Genomic DNA, 25,564 nt, shown 5'->3' on the forward strand with positions numbered 1-25,564 from the left:
CAAACTGAGTCATGTAACCTTTCATCGAGCAATTTCAACTTTACCATGACTGTATTAATGTCTTATTCATCCTTAGGGCACATATATGCAGCCTGTTGTCTAATTCAGCCAGTAAGTGTAATATAGTGATGTACTTACTGGTGTATGATTGATTTTGGATTGTCTGACTTAGATATTGTTCTAACAAAAAGGTGTCAGTTAGAGAGACACATCTTGATACAGTTTCTGCTCATGTCATGTGTTGAAAAGGGAATGTTGTGAAACTGCATTCTTAGCACACTGTTGTTCAAAGTCAAGACGCATTAAGTCCAGACTTCAATTCTTACTGTTTAAACCTTCAACACTGTCAGATACACAAAACCTCTACAGTAAATACAGTTAAAACGTTTAGATTTATATAATTAAGGAAGGAAGGTTTAATGTTATTCATTACAACAGGAATTCCAGACACTCTGCATCTATTACACGACGGGCAGTTTACCTCCATAAATATTCAATGAGAAATCACATCATTGTAAATCTGTCTTCATCACTTCTGCACAAGCACACACAGGAAATGTTAGATAAAAAGATTTGTCCTCATCTCTTTACATTGCATATATTGTGTCTTAACCAAAAAACAGTTGTCATGGCAAAAAAGTTGGTGAGGCTATTGGCTCTTGTGCAAGAGTGAGTCAGGCTGGGTGAAAAGAGACTGAAGCATCCCTGGTATCTGGATTACCTCAGGTATTCTGCCCCACAGCTACACTGTGGAATGACTAGTGTAATACAATTGACTACATACACATCAATTTTCTTTGGCAACACTTCTACACTATAGCTGATATTAAAGATAAAGCTGATAAAGAAAGGAAGGCCAACCTGGTGTGGATGGTCTGAATGTTTTGTTTATAGTATAGCTTCTAATATAAACTGAGTCGATGTAACTTTTAGAACTTATATTTCACTGTGGCTACATTGGCAATATGGGATGGTTGTTAATGCTAAAACAGTGTAAGTAGCACAAGAAGAGTTATACATTCAGCTGCAAACTGACTCACTAACATCCATTACACAGTAACAACTATCTCAGGTTTGCTAACATTAGCTTACGTTAGCTAAAATTAGCCACCATAAGCTACTGCTTATGAACATGTAATGCTTTAGCTACAAAAATCCTGAAAATGTTGAACTGAGCAAGAACATGTTTTATTGGTTATGAATTCAACTTGTCATTGGTGTAATGAAGAATGTTATTTTTTCTTTCAAAGGTTATATGGCCTTGCTAATAGGAGTGTGCCCAAATACAAATACATTATTCGGCAAAGCACAAATAGTAGGTTTTATATGAATATTTGTTTCATACAAATATTTTAAAAATTATTTGTTTTTTGTTCTCTCCTCTGCTCCACTGACTCTCCATAACCTGTTGATCCCCTTCTCCTTTTCACAAAGTTAATATAATAATATAATAATATATAATAAATGATATAATATAATATAATAATAAATGAAAAGTACAAAGCAAGAATCACCTTTGAAGTTCTACTACATGTTACATGGTGTGCTGTCTCTGTGTTATTGGTGTATAGATAGGTAGAGGTCTGCTATGAGTCGATTAGTAAAGTTTTAGCTCAGTAGTCAGTGCAGTTGTCTATGAGCTGGGAGACTCCAGTTCAAGATCTGGTGTGGGGACCTCCTCCGTAAGGTAGTTTATTCATGAACACTTATTGTAACACTTTAATTTTCTAAAATTAAAAGTGTAATAAATACAAAAACAGGATTTTTAAGTCTCTTTCAACTTTTATTCGAATACAAATACAAATACAAATAATTTTTGCTGCCTCAACAAATACAGATACAAATACAAATACTGGGCTCTCTGCACATCCCTTCTTGCTAACCTGATGTAGGTACCAGATGTGCTCGGCCTGCCAGATCAATTCCTGCATTTACAGATGACGTCACATATTATGTTCAGCTGTATGTTGGAAATTGTACAGATGCTGTGTGTTCACACCACAGACTACCATTTAAATGAGCAGATTTTGATTGTGTATTGTTTGTGTAGAGAAAGAGATCTACATCTCTCTCTCTCTCTCTCTCTCTCTATCTATCTATCTATCTATCTATCTATCTATCTATATATATACATGTAGAGATGTAGATCACACACATCTCTACATATACATACATATGTGTGTGTGTAAAAAAAATGATAAGTCTGATACGTTTACTGTAGACGGAATTTTAAAAATTCTGTATTTAATTCTGTGCTGGGCACAAATGTACTGCTGCAGCCAGGGACATGGGCTGCTCCATTGTTTATTAGAAAAAGTACAACAACAAATTCCATGTACAACCCATAAATGGAATTCAGTGAGGCAAAAATGCTGCACAAATGTGATAAATCAGCAGTTTGCCCTGTCTTGACAGAAGAAACCTCAGTTGTGTCTCCAGCACTCAAATCTCCTACCAACTGTTAGAATATCCTAATTAAGAGTCTCTCCTGAACCATTTTTCTCTTCCTACCTTGAATGTGACGCTCAGATAAATATAAAATATAGTATATGATTCACTGAGCTCTGAGGGATAGGCATTATTTGAGTTACAAATATACACACGACAACACCCATGTAGAGATGCTGAGTGTCCAGTGAGGTTCTAGTTTTTACTTTTCGGAGCATATGATGCTGAGGCATTTTTTTGAAAATGAAGAATTTGAAACGCAAAATTCAACAGTGAATCAAGATTACAGTCATCAACGACAGAACAGTCTGAACTGACTCAGACTAATGGGGAAAAAATCATATACTTACTTTCATTACATTTCAGCATGAGCCAAAACGTGATGGTGATGTAATCAAGTCCAATAAATCTATTGATAAGAAAGAAGTGCGGTCTTCCTATTTTTTCCCATGTATTCATAAACATATATAAACAATTATATACAAAGGATTCTAAAAAGAACTAAACTGTTAATAATAAGGTCTGGTCAGTGAGGAGGAAATAGAGAGGCACTGACACCCAGTATCAGCTCCTCTCGATAGCAAGGTGGGATAAGGGAGAGAGGGGCACCTGCAGCAAGCATAGGTGTGCAGATATTATTGTCAAGAAGTTAAGTTTTTAACTGACATGTCCATGTTAATTGCTTCATTCACAATTGTAAATGGCATAAAGTTAGTCCTTTTTAAGATTTGTAAAAAAAAAAAAAAAAGTTATAATGAAAAATGATCAAATCAAAATACAATGTTAAATTTAAAAAAATAACAGCAAAATGAAAACACAGTATTGAACATATTATGATGCATTTTAAGAGTCCTCTAATAAATTACATGAATCAATTACTTTCTAGAGTCTTTCTGTAGTACAGGTGATATGTGAAAATTATGTTCACTTTTTCATAAAAGCATAAACTTGGCACACTTGTACAGTTTGGGGCCCTGAACATTTTCAGAAATGGAGCCATCGCAAAAACGTCTCGTGGTGGCCATGGCAACCAATTTACTTTCCGCCATAACCTAATTATGTATATTGCATCATATAACCAAACATGATAACACAGAAAAAGTGATGTCTACCCCTATGTTTTGATGGCCAAGGATTACAATGATATCATATACAACATCATAAACTGTTCAGGTTAATAGTTAATGGTGCATTCATTAATGCTGTGAGAAGGAAATCACAGTATAGGAATACCTAGGCTAGACTTTATAATATCGTGTCTGTTGCATGCATGTTGTGTAAAGTTTTAAAAGCTTGAATGTCCAATATATGACAATTTGAACATCAATATAGCAGCAAATAAGTATTTGCTATGTAAAGATATAGTGGAGTGATGGCGTCCGGAGCAGAGAATGAAGTCACAATCCCTCTGTATGTGTTGTTATCCGAGCTTCTATGTTCTTTGTTCAGATTGGCACACTTGTACAGTTTGGGGCCCTGAACATTTTCAGAAATGGAGCCTTCGCAGAAACACTTTGTGGCCATTTTGCTTTCTGCCATAACCGAATTATGTATTTTGCACCATATCACTTGAACCAAACAATGAACACAGAAAAGGTGATGTCTACCCCCATGTTTTGATGGTCAAAGATTACAATAATACCATATACAACATCATTAACTGTTGAGGTGAATAGTTAATGGTGACTTCAGTAACGTTGTGAGAAGATTTATAATGAAATTGCAGTATCTGAGAAGATGCAGAATGATATTTCAAGTATATTTCATGTAATCTTTGATTTACAATAACTCTCTGGGTGATTATATTAATGTCGACAAGGGGGAAGCATTGCGTGTCAGACCCGTGATGGGAATCTGGAAAACTTCTTCAAACACGAAAATCAAGGCTGATCTGTTAAGTTGCCTAGAGAACAGTATGAGCAGTGTCCCAGACAGTGAGGTCCAAATACTAGATCAAAGAGAAACTTGAAAGGGCCAACAGAGTGGATGTTGTATGGGACTGCTATGACGTTAACAGCTTAAAGTCCCAGACAAGACAGAAGTGGGTAAAGGTGACAAGACCAAGTGTGGATGGAAAAAACAAGATACCAACTAACTGGAAAGGCTTCCTGAGAGTGGATGAACACAAAACAGAGCTCTCACTTTATGGCCAGGAAGCTTGTGGAAATGTTGACTACCAAAGTTGTTTCCAAATGTGGAGATGTTCTATCATCTCACCCACAAGAAACAGATCAGATTGCCCCTTGCACACATGAAGAGGCAGATACAAGGATGCTACTCCATGCGGTGGATGCTGCAAGAAAAGGATTTAAAAAGATCACCCTGCGGACTGTGGACACATGTTGTGGTCCTGGCTATTGCACGTATGTCAGAGCTGGACATTGAGGATGGACCCAAGCGATTTGAGACCATTGTGTTCACCTCTTCCACAGGCAAGCTAGCTCCGTGAACAGCGCCTGTGCGTCACGAAACCTCTTCCTTTTCATTTCAGCACCCACATTGACTGCTCAGAGCAGCCGCAGCAGCCACGTGTGAGACAAGTGTCTCACACGTGGCTGCTTCATTGGTTGAGTTGGTTAGGTTTAGGCATGAAGACTGTGATTGGTTACAGTTAGGGTAAGAATATCAGGTTAAGTAAGTAAGTAAGGGAGGTCATGACTTAATCGTACAAGGAAAAAAATATCCCAAGCAGTACCAATACTTTGTGTTAGCGCCCTCAAATCCCCCATCCTCCTTCTAGTTCACTTTTGATAGGAGGAATAGATGATGTGTTCCATTCAAATTGGAGATCTAAATTTCCAAGAGAATATAGAATAGAATAAGCAGAGTTTATGCTACAGTCCATTGCAAATCGGAAGTCGATAGTTCGGAGTTGGTATTCCCAACTTCAAATCTAAATGCGTCCCAGTGCATCTGATCCGAAAAACATGGACGCCCACGGCAAACTGATGTTTGGGTGTACATGCAGGCTTTCATTTCAACCCAACACTACAGCAGCTGATTAAACAGATTAGCACACTTTATAAGAGATGGGAAGAGTAGGCTGGTACAGCATGCTCACAAAGACTTCTATCAAGCACAAATCACCTGAATGGAAATGCCAACTACAAAGTTGTTCCAGCACATTTCACAACATAACCGCTACATAAAGTAATAATTGATGAAAGAGTAATTCTGCTCACTGTTCACTGTGTGCTCCGCCATATTGCTGTGACATCAGGTGTGTTTCTGTCAGCTAACTCAGGCTACATGGATCTTGCCCAATTTTCCAACTTGGAATTCTAACTTGAATGAGCATTCCATTGCACTTTTCTGCATCAGAGGTCGTTTTTTTCCAAGTTCCGAGTACAGTGGATTAGTGTAAAATGGGTACATCAACGAAACAGAGGAGGATAAGGTAAGAGATTATTTTAGCCAGAATATTACACAAAATAGTTTACCAAGTACTACTAACGTTACATGTTTCTGACAGTGTATGTAATTTACTGATATAGCGAAAGTAAACAGTCTTCATTCTTGGAGTTTTATTCATTCAATACCATTTGAAACTGTGGACGCTGCCATATTGAGTGACATCAAAGTGTCTGCTTCTCAGTGAAGTCAGGATGCATGAAATTGGCCCAGTCAAAGCTTTGACATGGGGAGCCGTTCCAGGTTCTAACTTCTTATAGCAAGTGCTGTAATTTGTGCAATTTGTACTGGAATATGGAAAGAAAACCCCAGCAGCACACTGTACTTTATCAGAAAGACAGTGTAAGAATCAGAGTGAGAGATTGCATTGACATACAGAAGCTAGCAGAACAGAAGCTTGCCTGGACCTGACCTCATGACTTCAATTCTCTATGTTGGAGAGTTCTGATAAAATCAGGGACTTTCAAAATCTGGTATCTCTATCTGATTTGCACAGCTGCACCAACAAATTTTGCTGTACTGTTTCAATTGCTCATCACAGTCTGTCATACACTGTAAACCATGGTTTACTGTGTTAAGTGTGAATAAAGGACAAAACATTTGAAGATATGATTTATGAAATAAACTAATACTGTAATTTACTCTAAAATCAGTTTTTCCTTTTTTTTTATTTAGCACTATATCCTCTTACACTGGTGCTTCTCAAACTGGGGGCTGCAGCCAATATGTCCAGGATGGTAGTTGGATTTTCTCAATCTGCAGGGAGTTTATATTTAACAATATTTCATATGCTGATTTCAGTATTTCTAACCTCAAGATGTTTCAACCTGGCTAGTTTTTAAATGAAAGCTGTACCATTTCTCCTTGAAAGAAGGCTTTGAAACAATATTTTGACCTTTGTGTTAGGAAATAACATTTATGTAAAGTATAATTGAACAGTTAACAGAACAAAGATTCTGAGATCAAGAGATTCTGTTTCTAACAATCTGGCTACTACCTTGCTTTGCAAGTAGGTCACCAGATGAACCTGGAGGGTAGGGAGATGATTTACAGGATTAGAAAGACAAAACATGGCATAACTAACTTTTTCTACTGCAATCTGTTTTTCATTGTGTGGAAAAACTTCAATTCAGGCCTCTAAAGTTATTAAAATGAAACAATCTAAAAAGGGAAAATTGTTCTCACTGACAATTTGCAATGTGTGAACAGGGGAAGTACACATTTTCAGGTGTCATGAAGTAAAAAGGTTGGGAACTAGTACCTTAAATCAGTTTATCATGAATAAACAGTTTGATCTGATAGGATGTTGCTTTTACTGATACAATATACTACAGAGGCAGGTGAAGACTGACAAATCAAAATTGCAAGTGGGATTATAAAAACAATCCTGATGTGGGATTTTCTTCTAACCACAAGTAGGGTTATGTATGACACTACTGAAGATAAACGTAAGAGCCCACACTTAATCTCACATCATTCATGAAGTGAGAGAACCAACTGTTTCTGCTGAGACCAACAGGGGAAGATAGTAAACATTGTTCTGAAGCCATTAGAGGCCAGTAGTCTTATCACCATTCCTAAGCTTGCATGCAAGTAAGGCATTTTCAGTAAACACTCAAGTATGCATTGTGCATTTTTACAGCAGTTATGCTAGGTGACGCATTCTTTAACTGCTGTGTTGAAACAACAGACATCAGCAAGAAAGATGTGACGCACAAACTCTTGAAACTCAAGACTACAAACAAGATACACTTGGAGTAGTAGACAGTAGCTTTATTTAAAACTATACATTAAGAAATACAGGTTGATGAGAAATCATTAACATACATGGTATGTTTAAAAGCTTCATTCCCACACAGAGCGCTCAGCACTGTGTGAAACATTCAAACCATCCATCAGAAGCTGGTGATTAAGTTCGTGTCGGTCTGAGGCGAGTTGGCCAGCAGGTTGTCTTTGACTGGAGACATGGGCTCTCCTGTCTTACAGGGGGTCATCTTCTGAGTATCTCTGAAAAACACAAGGAGGGCCATGATGTAAAAATGACAGTTTGTTTATATAACTTCCCATGTCTAAGTTGGAGCCTAAAACTGTTTTTTCCAGAATTTTTTTTTTCTATTTTGACAATGTTTTTCTAACAATGTGACCAATCTGTTTTTCAATTCAGTTGGGTTCATGAATAATCTGCTGAAATGAATGTATAGTCTTGTAATTCCTCAACATTTTACTTTTCTAAGAGAATTTATTGAACTTGTGAAATGTTTTGATATCTCAAGCAAGAGGACATTTTGAAGGAAACCAGAAATGTTTACATTAAATAAAGATTTTTTGGTACCACTTTCTTTACAAGATGTAAATAATTGCTTTACAAACAGTTAATACTAATTTACTAAAGCTTTATAGATCAGCTGTTAAGTAATTAATTAGAACTTTTGGGTTGCCAGGTTGTGAAAAATCTAAGGTGAGTCATTAACCGTCATGTCATTCATAAAGGGTCAAAAGTCTCTCTTCAATAAGCCATAGAGTGAATTCACAATTCATCAAGTCTGACTATGAATATGAATAAGTTGTTAATAAATGGATTTTGGTTCAGACGCTCTACTGCTCTTTTCTAGAAGGTCACCGTTGGAGTGGCTGACGTGATGAATTAAAAAGCTACAGTATAAAGACAGTGTGAGTGTCATAGTGCCAGATGGATTTTTCACAACCTGGTAACCAAAATACTGTTCTTATTAATGGTTTATAATTGATCTATAAAGCAGTAGTTAAATAATTGATCATCTATAAACCCTTTATAAAGGGTGACTGATTATAAAGTGGTACAGATTTTTTGTATGTGATGGGGATGAATTTCTGACACACCCTGAGTCAAGTTTACAAGCTATCAAGACTTGAATACAGAAAGTTCCAGCAGTGGTTGATAACTCATGTTGCAGAGTTTATTAAAATTAACTTAGTTATTAAAAACAAAGTTTCACAGACGTCACAAGATTAGTCACAACTGTGAAAATAAAGGTGCCATCAGTAATGCAGTAACTAGTGTAGTTAGAAAAGTAGGTAAAACCCAGTATACTGTGTATTTAAAAAAAACACAAACAATGGTGTTATCAAGACATTTTTAGGTCATTCACATGTGCAGGAAGTTGGCCAGGTTCAGACTGACAAACATTAATGCGGATGTAAGATGAGGAATCTGCATGTTTGGATTCCTCATCCACTGATTAATACATGTGTGGTATGCAGTCAGATGATATCTGTGTTGAATGATCTAATCTGAATGAGTAATCTTCCATTATGTTTCAACTTCCGTAAAATATTCTATTCATTTCCAAAGTAACTTCAGTGTTTCTCTTTTACTTTTTGAAGCTGAAGTTCTTCCAGAGGCTGCTGATGGTGGCCTGGACACCAGGGTTGTTTTCATTGTTGGGGGAGGAAATTTTTTTCCCAGAGCTTGCAGATTTCTTCCTCAGTCCACTGGCCCTGGCTGGACCCAACGCCCGCACCTTTGTGACCTGACCCTGGCTGCTGGACTTGGGCTTCAACAGACCTGCAACCTGGGGGGAGGAAGAGCACGGATAGGAGAATGAAAACACATTTTACTGCCACACAAAATGTCTTAAACTTTACTGCTATTAAGACATTAATTCAAAAAAATATATATAAAAAATGAATTATATCATTTTCAAGACGTCATGAATGAAACAAGGTTGATATAGTAAAAAAAAATCTATTCAATTGTGCAGTGATCAAGTTTAAAAGAATAGTTCACTTATTCACTTTTTTTCCAAGAGTGAGATGAGAAGATTGATATCACGTCTGTGTGTTAAGTACTGAGCTGGAGTCAGCTAACCTAGCTTAGCATAAAGCATGTAACTCCACCGGAAAACACAATTTTTTGTTTTTATATTTCTGTTCATGAGAAAAAACTTTAAAGGTGTATCTTGAACTTTGAACAGAGCCAGACAAGCTGTTTCTCTGTGCTTCCAGTCTTTATGCTAAGCTAGGCTAACCATGCTCTGTATTTAAAAGGTGAACTCCACTAAATTTTACACATCACAGTGTGTTTGCAGGCTGTTGTCTCCAAAGGAAGCTGTGTGAAAACTGATAGGTTTCCTCAAGTGATGTCACTTGAGTCAGCGTCAGTTGGGTCTGAAGACTACAAGTTTGAAAATGACAGACATCTGGGGTTGTGGAGTCAGAAAGAAGTGAGGTTACCAGACCTCTGTAGCCCCTCGTCACTGCTGGGGGCTAGCAGCTCCAGGCTACATTAGCAGCTACTAGCATAACATACGTGGATCGCTGAATGAACTGTCGTTGAGTTGGACTGTGAGTAATGTAAATGCCAATGACGATGACAAAGTTTATTATAATGAGGAACACTATTAATAGAGACATGAAACCGCTATCGATCTCCTCACCTCACTCTTGAGAGCAAATAATCATATTCCTAGAATATTGAATCATCTTTTTAAATGTCATCACATTCAAATAAATTCCACAGTACAGGAGTCATTTCAGAGCCTCGTTTGAAATTATGTATTCAGACTGCATCACCCTCTTAAAGATCATGTTTGAAAGCATGAGATAATATGTTAGACAACAAGGGTCTACAATATAGTTATATGTAGTACAAGTACAGCGTTATGTTGGGACAGTACAATTGACTTATTTCCAGACTTTGCAGTCCTTTAATGTTTCTATGACTCCTTCTCTTTAATTGCATGGAGGTTAAAGATGCTCCTCCTTGAACATACATATCAACCCCCATCTCTGTCACAGTTTTGCTGATGGAGAAAATAAGGAATGGTAATATTTTATCTCCATGTCAGCCTGGAAAACATCATTAACAGCACATATCATGGTCACTAAAACCCATGCTAATGAAATTCGTTGAGGTTTGCAGCTCTCAAAGACAGGCTGACACTACCCTCATCTGGTCAGTTGCGCAGAAAACTCTGAGAGGACATTATTGCCTTTATATAAAGAATCAAAACTAAAATGAAACCACAAATCTTAATCATGTTGTATGGGCAGAAACCCACCTTGGATTTCAGCATGCTGGGTTTCTTATCCACTTCTGTTGAGTGTGCTGGACTCTGCTCTGACTCCAGATCTTTGCTTGAATTCATTTCCTGAATTTTCCGGAAGCACATGAAAGGTTAGTAGCTTCAACACATGTAACCACACAAAGCCAAGCAACCAAAACAGCTTCCTGTGCACCCACTCATGAATCATAGTACTCTGATAATGATGTGTGTGTGAAGGCTGAATCAACCACAAGGCATTTATAGATACTTATTAAGGCAGTGGAGATTTATATGAACGTACAGACGCAGCATCCTCCTGGTAGGAGTTTGAGAAGTTGTAGGTGGGGGCTTCCTCTTTGTGGAAGGTAGTGAGGTAAGTCTGGGACTGGGAGAAGTAGGCACTGTCCTGGGAGGGAGGGGAGTCTGGGAGGTCGTCCTTGTCCTCTGGGTTCCTGTCAGTGGAGGACAGATGCGGGGGTGACGTGTCTCTAGAGGGTTTCTGGGTCTTTGTGGTTGAAGAGAAACTCTCCCTCTTATACTGAAACAGCTGCAGGACAGCCAGCCCTGAAGTGGACTTTGGCGTTTTTGATTGTTCAGTTGAGGGGGAACTGCCTGACCAATCAAACAGTCCGAGGCCCTGACTGGCTGAACAGGGGGGAGTGCTGCTAGGGGTCTGAGGCGGGCTTGGGGTGTCCAAAGATGGGACGTCGGGACCATCACTGTCATTGGTCTGGATGCTGGGAGGGGACTTGTCCTGAGTGGGACTCACACTCTGAGGTAAATCCTCCTGAACAGACTGCTTAGTGCTCAAACTGGCTGCTGAACTGGAACTGCTGAAGAATCTAATGTGGAAAAAACACATCCACAACATTTAGCATTAACCTGATTGCAGCCATGATTATGGTAAAAAACTGATCATCCTAGTTATTTTGGAAAAATTGGGCTCATTTAAATAATAAAATGAAGTACATTTTTATTATTGTGAAAACTGAATCCTCTCTGAATAACCTATTCAGATGTAAAAACAACATACTTACATTCTTTATACATAGTATAGTTAAACTGTACTCCATTTTAAACATATGTGTCTGGATTACTCAATAATGAGTCGAGTAAGTCAAAAACATGATCATGAGATGTGCATGTATCCCTGTGATGTCACCTGCTGCATGTGGCCTGGCCGTCCTCCTCAGCTTCCTGGTTCCGTCTCTGCAGGAGGGTGGCGAAGCGATTGCGTGGCCGGGGCTGACTGGCCGGTGTCCGCTTGTCCTGCTGCTGGTCTGACCTGGATCGCTTCTGACTGGAGGAGGAGTACTGCTGCAGAACATCCAGGTCTGATATACTAGAGTCTAGAGGAGGAAAAAGAGAAGAACAGTCCAGTTAACAAAGTAACATATAAAGCTGCATATCATGTAAATAAATGATCTGAGTTTATTATTATTATTATTATTATATCAAAAGGTAGGCATACATATTGTTTTATTACTTTCTTTGTCTCACTGCTTTTATTTTTCCTAATTATTTGTTCAATTGTTATTTCTGTAATATCCTAGAGCTATTTTGCTGCCACAGTGACTCATTTTCCCAACAGGGATCATTTACATGTAAATAATTTCATTTCATGTGCATAAAGAGGTCATTATTGGAACCCCTAATGAGCAACATTTTAAACTAATCCTTTATCAACACAAATTAAAGCTGTGGCTCTGTTTATACTCATCTATATATCTATGACAAATATATATTTACTTATTATCTGATCATGTCCCTGAGAGATACAATTTGAGTTTCTTTTTCAGTTTTAATTTTCATAAATATTGTTTTAGAGGTTTCACTGCAGAATAAACTTGAGCGCAGTCTCACTCACCACGACCATCAGCCGTCAGTCACATTTTATGCTGTGGGTGATGTGTTTAGAGCCCAAAACACAGTAGAAGAAGTATTTGTTTGTAGTGAGAAGAGATTGATTTATGTATTTGTATCAAAAAAAAAAAGAAAAAAAAAGAAGTAATCTTAAAACTGCATGTGAACAGCTCACCATCTCTTGGTCTCTTCACTTGCAGCTCTCTGCAGGGAAGCCTCAGACCATCCAGGTGGACGACTCTCTCCTTCCCCCTGGTCGAGAGAGGCCTGTCTGGGGAGGCAGCAGGCTGGGGTGGGGCAGCGGAGGCTGGCCTGAAGCTTCGGCTCCAGATACTGGGTCCAGTGGAGGCTGGGGAGGCGTTCCAGCTGCAACTGCGAGGTTTAGATGGCTGGAAAAAGGAAATTGGAATGTGTTTAAAACAAAAACTGCAAATTTGTTCTAAATGAAATGTGGCATTTAATTACTTTCGTCATGGCTCTAACCGATGTGATACCTGTGTCATGGGTTTGTCTGGGCTGAAGTCGTCTATTCTCTCCATTGTGTTGATGTCAAGGTTTCCCAAAGCCATCTGCAAGCCTTTGTCATCTCCGACATTACTACACACATCATCATTAAGGACAGAATACTGTGCAAGTGATGGAGAGGAACGTACCATTTCCCATTTCTAACTCTAACTAAATCATTTTCATTATTTACAAAGCTGACATTAGGCTGTGTGATTGAGGACAGGAGGATACAGGCCAGCGTAGCTGAGGGTGGCCGGGTCAACGTGCTCTGGGTACGGGTTGAGGGGTACAACCTTCCTTCTGACAGGATCAAACACCAGCTGGTAGAGGAAGGTGTTATTGGCTCTGGTGAACCCCTCGATGTACTGCTCAGGGACGACGAGACTCATCTTCAAGTACTGGCCCATCTTTCTGATCACCTGATGGGGCAACAAGAGCTCACAGCTTTTACTAACACAATAACAGTTATGCTAAAATAACTACAACTGACTGACTGACAGCTTCTGACTCACTGTCTGTATGCATTTGCTGAATATTTTATTAAATAATAGTGCAGAGAACTTTTTATCAATATTTAAAATTTTAAAATTACTTTTTATTAATTGCATACCTACAACATATAATAATAGGTGTGACAAGCAAAATGTTGAAACACTCATATGTTGAATCAATTGTATCCTACTGTACAGCTATTTCTTTTTATACTTATCTGATTCATTTGGATTCACTTTTTCTGTTCATAACTGGTTTTGGGTCAGAAACATTTTATTTGAAGTGAGCCTATGTAACCTGATCAGCAGCCACTGTGGCCACAAGTAATATTTATGGGATAATGGATTGTTTTAAAATGTACTGTAGCTGTAGTACAAGTAGAGAGGAGTCAATCTGACAAAATAATCTTCACTCATAGTACATTTACAAGCTTGTTCCTGCACTTTCAACCACAACTGACCTGGACCTTGAGTGACCTTGAGTTAAGATTATTTTATCAAACTAATATTTCCCTTTCCCTTTCAAGAGTCATAAAGTTAGTAAAGAGACTCATTAATGCTTCAATGAGCTGATTCTGAGATTTTTTTTCTAGATTTCAGTCTGATGACCTAAACATACTTTCCTCAGAAGCGGGTTCAGCATGCAGCCAAAGTTCCCATGTTGATGTACCCTACTTAAAAGTGAGGCACCTTTGGAATCCCAAGTTAAAATAGCAGTAGCCTTGCTAAATGCATAATCCAGATTCACTGTCTTGCTATCTGGTCTCACCTTGAGGATATCAGGGTCTTTGGCCAGCCGCAGCAGCTTGCAGGCCTTGCCCAGGCCGATGCCATGCAGGGAGGCCAGGTAGTCGCAGCCAGAGAGGATGCACATGTGGCGAAACTTCTCTTCGGTGAAAACGTTCCCCAGAGAGCGACAGCGGCCCAGGTTACTCTGGTCTATCTCTAGGCCATTGCCCTGCTTATCCATTTTGAGGATCACCTGCACAATTGTGAAAGATGAGTGAGTTAGGAGTTGGAGGCAATGTATGATCAAGGGCTCATGAAGCCTATGTTTGCTTTTGTCTAATATATTTTTAGCTGTAGACACGACAAACACTGAAGCCTTTGATATCTTTTTTTTTTTTTTTTAACACTGACTAAACACTTTGTCATGTCTAATTATGATCTGCTTGGTTAGCCAACTTCCTTGTTGTTCTTACCACAGTACACAGTAGAGTACTTGATACCTTTTTACAGCCGAATGCCAGCAGGTCAGAGTCTTCTGTAATGACAGCCTGGGCCAAACCAGACTTAGTGAGGTAAGCTAACTGAGCATCAGCTTCATATGGAGCCACTACACAGTCCACTCCTCTCGCCCTCGCAGCCTGGTTCAAAAAAAAGAAAAAAGAAAAAGAATTCTGTTATATTTAACTTCACCAACATGCAACACTGCTGGATGGAACCATAAAGCAAGAAATAATGCTGAGTGATGCAGAGAAACAGAGGAGCAGGCAGCACATGTAGGTTTCTGCTGTGCTCAAAGACCTTTTAAAACAGCACGCAGAATAAAATTGAATAGCTTTTTCATGGTCACACCAGTCAAAGATTGGACAATAAAGACTACAATTATTTATCAAGTGCATGAATTTACTGACATTTACAGCATATACAGTGTTTCCCCTATAATAGTACACCTACAAGAACCCCCGCCAGGCAAAAACATTTTTTAAATGCCAAAAATAACGCCAAATATCCATTCATTCGGAAATCAATAGCGTTTGGGAGCCTCTGAGCGGCGCTGTTTCGAAACGCGAGTCAACGTCTGTGTCGTTGCCTAGGAAACTGCTGGTAGCGTAACTCCTTTTAAGGAATAGCGCAGAGCGTAAGCGAGAGAGCGAGCGTCAGAAAGGTGACGGTGAATGTGAGCAGAGCAGAGGAATAATTTTGAAATTTTTGCTAAAACATTTGCTCACTATGAGTGGATGAGCTTCCTAGCTACTGAAGCTAGCAACAGTGCAATAGGTCTAGCGGTGACGAAACTCATACAAAAAACATACATACAAAAATAATGATGAAACAAAATACAGTGGTAGCACATAAAAAGTGTCAACCTTTAAATGGAGGTTTAACAGGCTGTAACAGGCTGTGTCTGCCTGCACGGTCGGGGCTGTGAAGTTAAGAAGACAACCTCCTGTTATCTATAAACACACTTGACACTCACATACAATATTTCATCCTGTTATTCCATCGAAGACATTTACAGTCCTCTTCATACACAAGTCTGTGCACATAAAACCAAATGAGCTGAACACAAACTCAGAGAATATAGAGTGACAGCATTAGACAGCTGTCTCCCTCTCTTTAACCATCTCCTGACAGTAGTTCAAGTGTATTTTGATATTTAAAGGTGGACTGTTTGGCACACCTGCCTGGAAACAGTCCCCTCGTCTCCAACGTGCCTGCTGATATGCAACTGGCCCAGTTATGATGTACATATAAGGCTATTACATCGTCTGATCTAATTCATCTTTAGATTTATGATTTTGAATCTGGGGTGAGCTGACAAAAAAAACTTTTATGCAGAAAAACTTTACCTCTAGTGTATGCTAGTACATGCTAAGGTCCTTCTACACATTGGATCCATTTCTCAGTCATGTATTTACAAAAAAAAAAAAAAAATAAAATGTGTAATTTTGATTTTCAGCATCAGTCCACAGTTGAGGTGCAGAGTGGGAGGGCAGAGTGGAACAATAAAGTTACATAATGTTTTCTACAACATGATACTTTCCCAGTTGGTAGATTACTGAATACCTAAAATCTACAGTGTGGCCTTCTGTACAATCTCAATGCAGTATGATGCAACATCACATCCCAAGCCATAGTACAGTAGTGTAGTTACTTGTGTAAAGCATTGTGTAGAGTGAGTGCCCCCTGCTGACATTATACAGTAATACATGCTATGCAGCAGCACGCGCTGTAACCGCAGCAAAGGTGCACCATTCTCATGATGCCACCACTGTAACAAACGTTATTGTCTACAGCAGGCAAGTAAAAATACTCAAGACCTTTATAAATTACATTGAAGACTTTTTCATTACTTCTGTGGCCTTTTTTGAGGAAACTAAATCCAACACTTTTAAAAGACTCTTCAAAACCTCCAGATACCCTGAGATAGCCAAATCAAAGATGTTTATGGCCTTTTTGATGTGGCCAAAAATGACATGCACCTTGGAAAAGAGACTGTAGAGTCTGTACTGCCTGGGTTTTGTTGTGAACAAGTTTACAATAACTTCATTCAAAATTGCTACACTGCACTGAAAACATTCCACCAACTCTAGTCGCATGGCTGTTGGCGTGAAGTAAAGTTGAGTCATTGAGTTCAGTCATATATGAATAGACTGTATGTTACACAACATATAGGGTGGGTCTGCAATTATATAATTGTAACTAGCTGTCATTTTGTCATTCCTTCCGTTTTCCCTCTCTGTCATCATTCACGTCTGGTGTGATAATGTTGTCTTGTTGAAATGGGATAAATGTGTCGAAAAAGTTATCGAGTTCAGAGCATAAAAGTCTTTATCCTCACTTATCTTCATTCACTCAGCTCACTCTTAACATGTATTGAAAAGTAAAATAGAGAAATACTGAATATAACTAATGAGAGATGCAAGCCAAATGGATAGTCTATGAACAGGGATTTGTACCAACTCTTTTCTAATTCATTGCAAGAGTGAACATGCAGTGCAATGAAATCCCTCATTACATGATGAAAAATGAAGATGTCTGACTACAGCAGTTGAGCCATTCATATCATTTAAATCCGTCTGACAGGACGGAGGAAGTCCTCACCTTAATAAGGTTATGAGCCATGGCTGGGGTGATGTTAACACAGCGGGTAAAACAGTCTCTGGCCTCGGAGAGTTTGCCTTCTCGTAGGAGCTGCCGGCCTTTTTGAAGGTTGGCTTCTCGACGCCTGGATGGTACATGAATCAAATTGAATTAATGATGGAACACTTAGTCAGGGGGCAGTGATGCTGTGGCATTCACAGACGCAGTTCAGCTTCATGCCAAGGATAACAATGAAGTTTTGGACGTCTTTTGGTCCTTGATGTCTCAACATTTGTTTGTGTCAGAGCTGTTGAGTCTCACCTGTCTACAGGTCTGAACATTCCTCTCTCTGCACCTCCACACACAAACAATGTTGGTATGTTGCAGTTTTGGAATGCAGTCCTTCAAATAAATCAAGCATTGTCTGAGTGTTTGTTAGGCGTGTGTTTGGCACAGTTCATCACTGCTTCTCAGACAAACCTGGATGATAATTTGCTTCCGTTTCCTGTTAAGATAGGGCTGGATATTAATGGGAAGGTAACCAAAACAGACATTATGAATCTCTAACTGACCTAATTTTAGTTATATTGATATGTTCGATACATTTATTCCTTCATACATGACCCCCTTGAAAGTACAACAATAAATCCCAATAGGAACACAACCAGAGTTTGCTGTGTGGGTTCATTTTATTACAAGTCAAGTTGGCATCTGCAGTTCAAAGTGATGTTATTAACCAAAACGTCCAGTGTCGACAAAATCACTCAAGTGAATTCAGCTGAGGCAGGTGCAGATGCAAACAAGCTGGTATAAATATGCAGCAGTAAGAAAACATATGCGATACCTCATCATGTCATCATTACACTCGTATCTCTCCTCAGTCTTAAGGACAAACTTGTTTAAGTTCACAGATTAAAACTAAAATGCAAAAATTACAAACCTGCCAAAATAACAATATGAATTCTATTTTTGTGTCTCTAAAAGTCTTTCAGGACTTGTGAGGTGGTAGACAATAGGCTGTCCAGGATATGGGTCTGTCCTGCATCCATACATTCATAAATACATACAGTCAAAGTAAACACTCACTCTCTGCGGGCCTTTTCCACTTCTTTTTTTGAAGGCAGATTGCGTCCATCAAACACCAGAATTGGTTTGACACTGAAAGTCAACAGCATGTCCACAAATTTCATGCAGTACCACACATACCTGCAGTGCAGACAAATGAAAAAGCCAGCATCAGTTCTGGGCATTCAACCCTCATTACAAGTAGATTAAAAACTAATACTAAAACACTTCTGACCAACATCTTTGTCATTCAGCTGAAATCATAAAAACACTAACTGATCAGTTGGTTCTCCTTTAGCGAGCTTCTCCGCACATGAAAAAGCTCCTTTATGCAGCCAACAGTACGTGTCCACAGCCACGGTCTGCCCTTTGTATTTTTTCACGTTGACAGGCTCTCCTGCGTCTTTGATGAACTGCAGCAAACCAGGGATTCCCATTTTCAGCTGCTGGAAAAAAATCATTTCAATCATAAGCTACATTTAATCTTTCTTAGCAACCTGTGCAGTCCACTGCACACACAAACTGTGGCTTTGTCCCCTGAGACATGTTTGTCAGTCTCCAGAGGATCAGCTGCCACACACTGTGCATAGATCCTGTTTTATAAAGCACTATTTGATCGTGTGTTGCTGCTTAGTAACAATGACTGTTTGGGAGTTATTTATAATTTGAATTTATAAAGACGCATCTGTCATTTTGGAAATTACTTACTTAAGTTAAATTACTTATTGTTGAACAGAAATATTTTTATAATACTAAATGTTTTTCACAAATCATAGAGCTAACTAAATTGTGACGTGGAATGCTCCTTGATCAACAAATTCATATTCTCAGAGCAGTAATTATTTGTTATTTTTCTTCATCCAACAAAATACAAAGGGATAACGTTAGCAGAGCTAACACTGAACACGTATTCAAGTTGAGATTTCTGTGATCTGAAGTAGCATTTGGGGAATATCTATGCGCCGAATTTACGATATCACCTTAAGAATCCAGAAAAGTTATGAAGTTATGTTATAAGATCTGTGCTCCTTCGTTGATAACCAAGACGACGTTAAATTGGACGTTTTTATAACGGTGGTCTCGGCTACATAACGTTACATATAAGCTAGCTGATAACTGTTGACAACGTTACCGCTTCGTTTGAATGTACAGTTTCTTACTTTAAAAATGCAGCTCATAGTTTAAATAGTTAGTATTTTAAATAGTCTTTAATCTTTTGAAATAACCTAACTTGAGTGTGTAGCAGAGCAGAGAGGACAGTGTGTTCGTTCACACAACGGCGACTATGTCCGTGTGCAGTAAGTCAAACATAAGATGTTACACAAAAGCAATATAACGCTAATGTTAAATCCTGAGTTAAAACCTACCTCGTTCTGTTACTTTCCTCCACATATACATGCGGCTTCACAAGGCAAAAACTGGAGCGAGTTTGGTTTTAGCGGCAAAAGAAGTGATTCAGTATGAGCTGCTGCTATTGGCCAAGTACACAGAGAGGGAGGGATTAAGGGCAGAGAGACGGGTGCGCTCCAAAATGTCACCGTCACGGTACTGAAACATGTTTACCTTGTTACAACTCAGTCTCAATAATAACTGTTGTCCCAACTTCTCACACAGAGGCTACTGCTGTCTGGCCATTAACTGATACAGATTCAACGACAGCCGTCATGTACAGCAATGTTATAGAAAGCGTCTCCGCCCTCTCCATGATGTGAAACGCGACACGCCGGTGCATCTCCCGGGAGCGCGTACTGGGAAAACAAAACACCATCGGACATTTTAACGATGTTATGGGCGAAACACTGTTAAACAGCAGCATAATCGTCGCTATCGGTTCATCAATGATGGTCTGTTACATGTGTGTTTGATGTTTGCTTGCATTACAACATGGCACAGGTTAGAAAAGTTATCACTCAGCAACACATAGAAGGCTGTTTGAAAGTATATGAATAAATATATTCTGACAAAATATGAACATTAACAAGTATAATCACAGACTAAATTTACTTTGAAAAATATGTAGGATATGAGGAATTAAATATCTCTACAAATAAAATGCATCAAAAGGATATTTATGAATGAAAATGAGTGTGACAGCATCATTTTATAACAGTAATGTCTGATTCAAGGAAAATATTCGGTAAATTAAACATTTATACCACCCAGTATTCTGTATATAATGTTTGTAACTGTGGACTCTTTCTCACTGTTTTGCACTATTTTGCACTTCATAAAAAATTGAACCTAAAGTTGAATCGAATCTAATCTACTGTGGAAGTTGCCTCCGCTAAGAATGCTGTCTATTTACTGAAAAATACAAAATGTAACATATAGCAGTATGATTACACAGGAACAAAACCCATGTTGGTTGCAGTGTGTTGGTAGAGCTTTATTTATTGAGGGAAGTTTCACTGAGAGGAAGACTCTTGTGCAGGAACACCCTGATCACATTCACACAGTTCACACATTCACATCTGGAAGCTTTATTGTGGTTTATTTATCCATGACAAGTGAGTAAACTACTGCTGCCTCTCTTAAATCTATAGACCCTCCCAGGTGCATGCTGGTCCTTTACCTGCCTGCCTACATCAAACCTGAGGTGCCTATAGTACTGCCCAATTCTTACATAACAAAACAAAGAACTGGCAAAGGAAACTAGCCCTACAAATTCAACCTCTAATATAAATAAGTCAAACTCTAGAGTAAATCAAGGCAACTTTATTTATATGATGCATTTTCTACACAGTAGTGATTCAAGGTGTCAGAGTGTAGACAAAACACTTGAAGACTTTGTGGAGACCCTGAATCCACCTGGATCCCTGCTGGGGGGGATGATGGCACACAGGATGATGTTCACTACCTGTAACGGAGCTGCTGTGATGACTTTGATACTGTTGACGTCCCAATGAGAAATACACTGAAAGACAGAAAGACATCACTTTATCAAATCAACGGTCAAAGCTCGTTTTCATCACACTCATCAGTGCAGCACTGATGCCGTGTAAATATGAATCTAAGTACAAGTTGTCACACATCTCACCACTGTTCCTATCAATACATGAATAAATGCATATAGAGTATATTAGTGAAGAGGAAGTGAACAGATGCTGAACATTGAGACACTTATTAGTGCTTATAAAGCATTAGTATGTAATTTAGTATCTATTGCCCTATGAATTAACCATTTATAGAAACATAAGTTACAATTAGACAATGGTACTAAATAAATAAATGTATATATACCTTGTGAAGAGGAGGATTGTCACTCTTCATATCTCTGCTCCTCTGTTCTCTTCTCTCTGGAAAAGACGAAGTGCAAACACAGGCATTTAATAGTTAACTAACAACTACAGAACCAAAATAATATTGACCAGTAATGAAAATCTGCTAGTAAAATAGAATAAATGTATACTTATCTTTTTAATGAGATGGTTCAAGGTGCATAGTGGCTCTTCTCTCTAAATAACAGTCAACAAAGGGAATAATAGTTTTTAACTTCAGCAACCACGTAAACAGAACTAATGATTTCTCTGTTTTTAATGAGAGGGTTCATGGTGTTTCCTCTCCTTTCCTCTTTGTCTCATTTCCTCTCTTTAAAAGTCAAACGAGAGTTAACAAAAAATGATGGTTAATAAATTATTTCAGTAAACAAAAGAACTATTGATCAGAATGGAAATTCTGCTAATAGCAGAATAAATGTATACTTATCTTTTTTGATGAGAGCGTTTCCCTCCTCTTCTTCTTTCTAAAATCACAGACAAGGGCGAATAAAAATGAATAATGTCACCAACCAGATAAACAGAACTATTAATCAGTACAGAATATAATAAAATTGATCATAAAACAGAATAAATGGTTGACTGTGCATGCTGTTTCTTCTCCTTTCCTCTTGTTCCACTCATCTCCCCTCCTCTCTCTAAAAGTCAAATGACAGATAAGGGGAGATGATAGTTAATAAAATACTTTATTTAGTCAGTATCATCAGCAAACAAGTAAACAGATGAACTATTGATCATAACAGGATTTATGATAATAAATACAAATATACTGATCTTTTTTAAATAAAAGGGATACATGCTGTGTCCTCTCCTTTCCCTTCATCTCCTCTCCACTCATCTGGCTTCATCTCTTTTGTCTGGTCTCTTCTCCCTAAATAACAATGACAGTCAATAGGAATAAAAGTTAAAATGGGAAAACTATTGTGTCATCATCAGTAAAGGAAGTGAATAACACTATTATATGAATATATAGTGTACATCTCCTCTCCTCTTGTATCCTGATGAGTCATCATGTCTCCCCTCATCTCTCCCTCACACAAATGGACAGGTTAATACATTCAGGTCTTTCTAATATTTTGGGACATAATATTTGAAACACCTGTCACTAGTCTCTGACACAAATTGTTAGCAAAAAACAAACGTCAGCACTGGCATAAATTGTGCACTGCAGATTTGTCCATGAATGTTATTTCTATATATACTGAATTATTTGGTTGACGAAGATACTTCTTCTGGCTGCACCAGTTAGTTGGGAGGGAAGTGCAGGTTTTAATAAAACACCTCACATCGCCCCTGGCCTGGGAAAAAGATTTTGACTCTGTTAATCATTTCCAGTAAATATTCAGCAGCCTTTTCTTGTCGTTTTGGTCCTATTTTTGCAAAGATTTTGGGTAAACTTGTTATGTTACTCCATGTCTTCCCCTAGACATTAAATAAAGGTCATAACTAGGAAGCTGCAAGCAATGATGTCATGGCCTCTACTGGCTCTCATTGGCTGGTGTCTGTGTTGGCTGCACAGTCAAACAGACGGAGGCAGTCATCAGGATTGTGAGCATGATCCCAGGAAGAGCTCTGGGCTGTGAGGAGATTTTGGTTTAGTGGACACAATATAAAGCAGGATCACATGGCCCAAAAAGATTTTCCCATGCACATTCATTAATCTGTAAGTACTGAGGACTGCACAGAGGTGGGGGGTACCAAGTTACATTTACTTGAGTAAGACTCAAGTGCTTGACTTGATTTACTTGATTTACTTGATTGTACTTCTATGAGCAGTTTTATTGCAGTATTCACTCTCACCTGTACATAATAAAACTCCATTACAACTGGATACACTCATCGAGCTATTGCACTCACCATAAAATGTTGGGTTAACCCTGCTTTCTCTTTTATCTCGAGTTGACATAACTGACAAAGATTGAACCACATATAATTTTCCTCAGGTACAGGTGAAGAGGTGAACACACCTGTTTAAAAGACAAGTCATGATAAAACATAACATCATCTCCCCCCATTATCCTACAAATATTAGTCAAATATCAGTTAGGATGACTCTCTCCACTGCAAGGAATCTGAACCAACTCAAATGTCCATAAAATACAGATAATTCACACTTTATATCATAGGAGCTGTAATATATGGCCACTGGAACTTTATCATCATATTTATGTATAGACATTATATTTCCAACAATATCTCAGTGCCATTACATGGGTCTGCTGAGACCCAGGACTCTGTGCAATAACCATTGGGAAATACCCACTGTGGTGTTCCATACTTCAATATGATTTTCCAAGAAGACGTTTAAAACATATGGAAGATAAAACAAACAGAATTGCAATAGGACAGTGAAAATCCTAGGTGATTTTATTGGAGCCAATGAAATAAAAGAAATGAAAAATTAAAAACAGAATTTCCAACATGACTGAGAAAATCAGAACCAAAACTTTTTCCTATAGAAGTGCTATAGGATTTTTAGACATTTATGGGAATCCTAAAGGAAACTATTAGAAAAGATAAAAATCCTGTAGGACTTTTTGACAAGGGTAGCAAACAGCTCCAAACTGTCTTGGGGGAGCACTGGGGACTTAAAGGAAGTGTAGGAAAAGTAAGGAGAGTAAGGAGGGGGAGTCTAGTAAATTCCATGGGTGAGAGAGCACAAGAAGTGGGAGTGAAAGAGGTGTCAGTGGGCCTGTCAGTGTGCTGGCCACCAGTTCAACCATGGCTTTTGCCAGAACCAATTGTAGACTTTTCCATATTAGACTGAATCAAGAAGAAGGATACAGGTGATCCTGTGACTTTAGTTAGTGACCATCTTAAAGAAAAATGGGCCGATTACATACAGATTTACACTGATGGCTCCCAGAACCTGGACAATGGAAAAGCTGCAAAGCATGTCAGTCTTCACTACAGAGCTTGCAGCACTTGGGTGGGTGGAGGAAGTTAGACCAAGAAAGATAATTATATGCTCAGATTCTACTGCAGCACTAATGGCATTCAAGGATGGGGAAAGTGGGGTCAGACCAGATCTAACAGAAGACATTTTGACTGTGCTGAGTATCTAAGTTGGGGAACATTGTTGGGTTTTTCTGGGTCTCAGCTCATGTGGGAGTACAGGGGAATGAAGAAGCTGAGAAGACATCAAAAAGAGCCATCAACAGGAAGGAATTAGATCTGGAAGGGCTGAGTGTAAGAGTTTAATACAACAAGAAACAGCAAAGTTATGACAAAAAGAATGTGAGTAGGGAAACAAAGGCAGGTTTTATCTTTCAGTACAGCCAACACTGAAACACACGTCAAATACAAGAATGAGCAGGAGGGACAGTGTGGTAATAACTAGGCTGAGACTGTACTCTGAAACATGGGCTGGCACTAGTTGGTAAGCACCCAGGTGGAAAATGCATCTGTGGAGAGGCAGAAACTGTGAACCTGTGTTTTGATGGAATGCACCATCAGAAATTGGAGTTAAAGATCATTAATTGAAATCAATACTCATTACTTATTCATTTTCAACATAAGGATTATCGTCATTCAATGGAGTTCCACAAATGACTTGTGGAGGGCAGCAATACGCCTTTGCTGCGTCTAGTCTGCCGCAAATTTCATCATCAGAAGAAGAAGAAGCAGAAGCTCCAATGTCCCAGCTTTGGACGTGACATGAATGCATCAT

At 38.6% G+C, this 25,564-nt stretch overlaps 1 protein-coding gene across 2 annotated transcripts; it reads right to left on the reverse strand.

The window, feature by feature from the left end:
• Positions 1-7,611: 7,611 nt before the first annotated feature.
• Positions 7,612-20,096, reverse strand: exo1 (exonuclease 1). Of its 2 annotated transcripts, none has more exons than XM_067609315.1 (14): positions 19,987-20,096; positions 18,896-19,062; positions 18,641-18,760; positions 17,576-17,699; positions 14,974-15,111; positions 14,514-14,726; positions 13,485-13,672; positions 13,241-13,343; positions 12,922-13,135; positions 12,046-12,232; positions 11,185-11,725; positions 10,899-10,988; positions 9,214-9,410; positions 7,612-7,866 (listed from the first exon to the last, which is right to left on the reverse strand). In XM_067609315.1, the coding sequence occupies exons 2-14, from the start codon at positions 19,054-19,056 to the stop codon at positions 7,755-7,757; spliced, it is 2,388 nt and encodes a 795-aa protein (XP_067465416.1). In that variant the 5' UTR covers positions 19,057-19,062; positions 19,987-20,096; the 3' UTR covers positions 7,612-7,754. The 2 variants fall into 2 exon arrangements, with proteins under 2 accessions (XP_067465416.1, XP_067465415.1); XM_067609314.1 differs by having other exon boundaries at positions 18,896-19,065.
• Between the last annotated feature and the right edge of the window lie 5,468 nt (positions 20,097-25,564).

Source organism: Thunnus thynnus, chromosome 14 (assembly GCF_963924715.1).
Source record: "Thunnus thynnus chromosome 14, fThuThy2.1, whole genome shotgun sequence".
Classification (NCBI taxonomy): Eukaryota; Metazoa; Chordata; class Actinopteri; order Scombriformes; family Scombridae; genus Thunnus; species Thunnus thynnus.